General features: G+C 40.5%; 1 protein-coding gene across 1 annotated transcript in view; it reads right to left on the bottom strand.

Moving 5' to 3' along the window:
- LOC109536753 (homeobox protein ceh-8) overlaps positions 1 to 4,121 on the bottom strand; it is a gene marked incomplete in the record, with an annotated part of 29,638 nt that overhangs the window by 8,879 nt on the left and 16,638 nt on the right. The window contains 1 exon segment of the mRNA XM_048664135.1: positions 3,425 to 3,672. Coding sequence (XP_048520092.1) covers positions 3,425 to 3,672 — 248 coding nt within the window.

A 4,121-nucleotide genomic window follows, 5' to 3' on the forward strand; every position in this document is an offset into this window, starting at 1 on the left:
AAGAACTGAACGGGGGTTCTGATGAGAACAGTGTAAGCGTTCAAGCAAACCACTTCTGAAGATGCAAGCCACTCGTGCTTGCGAAACGTCAGGAATACATTCTATCGAACAACGGCCTAAAAACCCAGAAAACCCATTAGTTTCAAGGAATGGCCTTATGATTATGAACCTTCTTTGCCGATAAGCCTAATCGAGCCTGGAACCTTCTGGGTAGTTCTTTATGTGTGAATAATATGTGATTTGTCCGCAGTAACGACTGCAAATTAAATTGAAGAGAATAATTGAACAACATCGTTAAAACAGCGCAAATTGACTTTTGACCTGCTGGAAGCACTGCCTGCTTGAATTTGCTGAACTCCCATGATAGGACACATTAATATTTTAATTAGAACAAACAAGGCAGCCAGAGGCGTGTTGTAGACTATTTTCCAAAATTTTCAACAAGTTTGCCTTTTGTGATAGTGGGAAACCTTATTTTCCAGTGCAACCGTTATGCGTTAACAGCAAACAATAATTAAGCATTGTGACGCCACTGGCTGGACGGCACTAAAAATAGCTGTGGTAGAGCGGCGATAGTCCGGCTGCAAATTTTATTTAAATCAATTGAAATTACACTCTTTTAAATACATCAAGTCCAATTAATCCACTTAGCTAATGTCATTTCGCTTTACAAATAGCAAAAGTAAATGAAATTTAATTACTGTATGTGGAACGATGCATTACGGTTTCAATTGACCTTCTGAGTCAATTGCTCTGAGCGATTCTGCGTATTTAGCTGACACTGCAATTGATGTTGGCCAAGAACAAAGACGCAAACTCTTCAACTGTGGACGCAGTTTTACCATTTTATTTGCAGTTTTCTCTTCGTGTGCTACCACGACACTGTCGTCTGCATATCAATGCTGGATTGTTGATGTTTGCACTGCGGTTTTCAGTGTTGATTATTGCTCAAAAATAGAAACTTTCCAAGTGATTAGCGAATTTATTGGAATTAACAGCTTCATTAATGCAAATTGAATAAAAATATTACTATAGATTATGATAAGAAACAGCAAGTGCTTGCCTGGTTCGTTGTGTGCGAGTGTCAATACGAATTTTCATGGAGTAAAAAAAATAGTAACCGGCAAGGACCAGGTGGAAAATGTTTTTGAGGTTTCAAGTTTGAGAAAGAATAAAATTTAAACACGACAACTCTGGAAATTTATTTAACACTTTTGATTTCAACCGCAAATTAACCGTCCAAATGGCGAAAACCCTATTTTCCTTATAGCGATAGCGAAAGAATCACTTTTACTCATTACAATGACATGACAATGACAATTGACGTTGCCGCCCATTATTCATAGTACATTATGGTACATGAGAGGAAAGTCGAAGTTCCGCCACTGATTGAAGTCATGCACGCAGTGGCGGGTCTTCGACTTTCTTGATTCTCGATGGAAACTAGCCGAGAAAAGAAAAACTTTGAAAAGTCATCTGACAGACCATGACAAAGTCAAGCTGTCAGCGTGCGGTGGCGAAAGCTATTTCTTTCCACACGGGATCAAGAAAATTTGTAATGGGTAAAAGCGCTGCTTTGCCCGTCGAAAACAGTGGCGAAAGTACGTACTTTCCACCAGGGGATCAAGAAAAAACCGCTTTCATCGCCTAAACTGCATCGCAATTTCACCACTTCCCTGTTTTTCCTTTAGAAATTTTCTCGGATAAAAATATTTATTGCGTTTATTTCATATTACGTTTCGGCGAGACAACAGCGCCATCATCAGATTAAAATTCAAAACAAACCCATAATTGGGCACATTTGATTCTTTATATGCYTGSCARGCATATAAAGAATCAAATGTGCCCAATTATGGGTTTGTTTTGAATTTTAATCTGATGATGGCGCTGTTGTCTCGCCGAAACGTAATATGAAATAAACGCAATAAATATTTTTATTTCACATTTTGACTGAAAGCCGGGAAAGAAAAAAGTATAATAACGATTACACGCAGTCAAGAAAATAAATCAAAACTAAAGTCGGAACCTCAACAAGATTTTCCTCCTGGTCCCTGCCTGTTTTTTTTTTAATTATTTGCCGTTGACTGCTAGTGAAACCGGAAAATTGAAATTTATCGAACAATTAATGGCAATCAAAAAATGGATACAGAGAGCGACTAATGAATAAAAAAAATTGAAAAACGAGAATGTGAAAACGGCCGGAAATTGAAGTGGAATTTTTGCCAATTTGGCCCAATAAGAGTGGGGCTTTGATATTGGCTCGAAATTTCCATGGCCCTGCGTTCTAATAATGAAATAGCAAACAGATTTAATTTTTTAGTATACATATGCGGTGTTGCATTTCAATTTGGAAAAAAACCGAGCCGAAAAGCCATATTTCGGATGAAACATGAAAGCGTCTGCCTAAACTATTTTACGGCAAATTAAAAACGAACAGGAATGAACAGAAAAAAAAGAGTCGGATTGCCATCGGGCACGTTTAATAATTTTTGTGCGAGCTTCGGTAAATATTTCCATTTCCGACAGATCAATTTCCAAATAGAATTCCACGGCAAATATTGGCTTTTCATATTTCACTCCATTAGAACACATGGATCCAGGCACGGAACATTTCCCCAATTTATGCGATTTTTCCCTTAGTATTAACCACTCTCAAACCGCTTCTGATAATTCCTCAAACGTACACCGGTGAAGAAAAGTAGTTATTAAATGTTTCCCATCATTTAACTCCGATCGGTTTTAATTAGGACGGAACAAGTCGTGAAAGTTGGACACTATTTGGACAACAACCGTTTTCATTGGGGGTAATTAAGGCCCGAAAAATGGCATTAAATTATCCGGAACATGTGAACCAATTACGAACTAATTAATTTAAACACTGGTTAATTGACGACGTCACGCGACAATTGACCAATCCATCATTCGGAATCTGGAATGATGTCATACACCGAGTGTTTTAATTGGGCTGTCAATTAAGCCCGCCGATGGCCAATTTAATTATTTTGTTTTCTAGACTTTATCGGCTGCAGATTGACAATCACGGGCCTTAATTCGCGAGCAGATTTGCACTTGCAGGCAAATTTTAATCAAAACGCGATTATCAAAATGTGGAATTATTACGGCTTCACACAATGGAGTTTGCCGCCTTTGTGGAGCAACCGTATCTTCGTAAATTCATTTTGCGCGACTTCTCCCTACCAAATTACCCCATTACGCTTTACTCATTCCACCCTGATATAATAACAAACATGAAATTAGATGGGGGGAGGGCAATTTGTCTCGAACAAGCTCGAGCCCGAAGTCGTTCGGTGTCTGTGCGATTTTCCCGCCCGAGTTTAAGCTGCGAAAAACCCATTCGAACCCACTGGCCTCCGCACAACATACCTGGATAAACCCAGGAAAATCATTGAAAAACTGCACTTACCCATCTCCAAAGGGAAACATGTGCGACAAGTTGGGATGGTGCAGCTGCTTGGGAGGCTCCGATGTGGCGGGAGAGGTGGGATTGCTGTGCGGCGAGGATGGATTGGAGCGATCAGCTTCAGGGGCGCTGCGCCCATGATCCACACTCTCATGGTCAATGGAGCTTCGGCTCGAGCACTCCCGATCCCGTCCTATTTCCTCATCTAGTCCAGCTATTTCCGGGGAACTTGTCGTTTGACCATCGTCGATCTGAAAGACCCCAAATTTGCAGACACTCTCCCTCCTCATCAAGCCACATTTGCAACGGGTTCTCCAATTGGAGGTTGGGAAAGTATCCGAGGCGTTTTTGTTTTAGTTGAAGATTGCCATTTTGGAATAGGCGTCGTTTAACTGTCGAAGAACGCGCAAAAACTATTAAATGTTACTATGAAAATGGTGATTCTACTTGTATCAGCGTTTAGGGCTTTTCGAGCAGATTCCGGTGGACATAATCGACCCCCAGAGCAGACAATGTCGAACACAGTGGAAAAATTTCAAAAGACTGGATCAGTTGCTGATATTGTAAGGCCGGTGCATCATTCGTTCAGCTGAAAATATCGCTGTTGTTGCTCAAAGTGTGGAGGAAGACCCGATTTCGTCGATTCCCCGACGCGCTCAACATTTGGGCTTGTAACTAATGGGTTTTTCGGGTTTTTAGG

The sequence above is a fragment of the Dendroctonus ponderosae genome, unplaced genomic scaffold, assembly GCF_020466585.1.
Source record: "Dendroctonus ponderosae isolate FM_Combo_2020 unplaced genomic scaffold, Dpon_F_20191213v2 Dpon_F_20191213_2, whole genome shotgun sequence".
Taxonomy (NCBI): domain Eukaryota; kingdom Metazoa; phylum Arthropoda; class Insecta; order Coleoptera; family Curculionidae; genus Dendroctonus; species Dendroctonus ponderosae.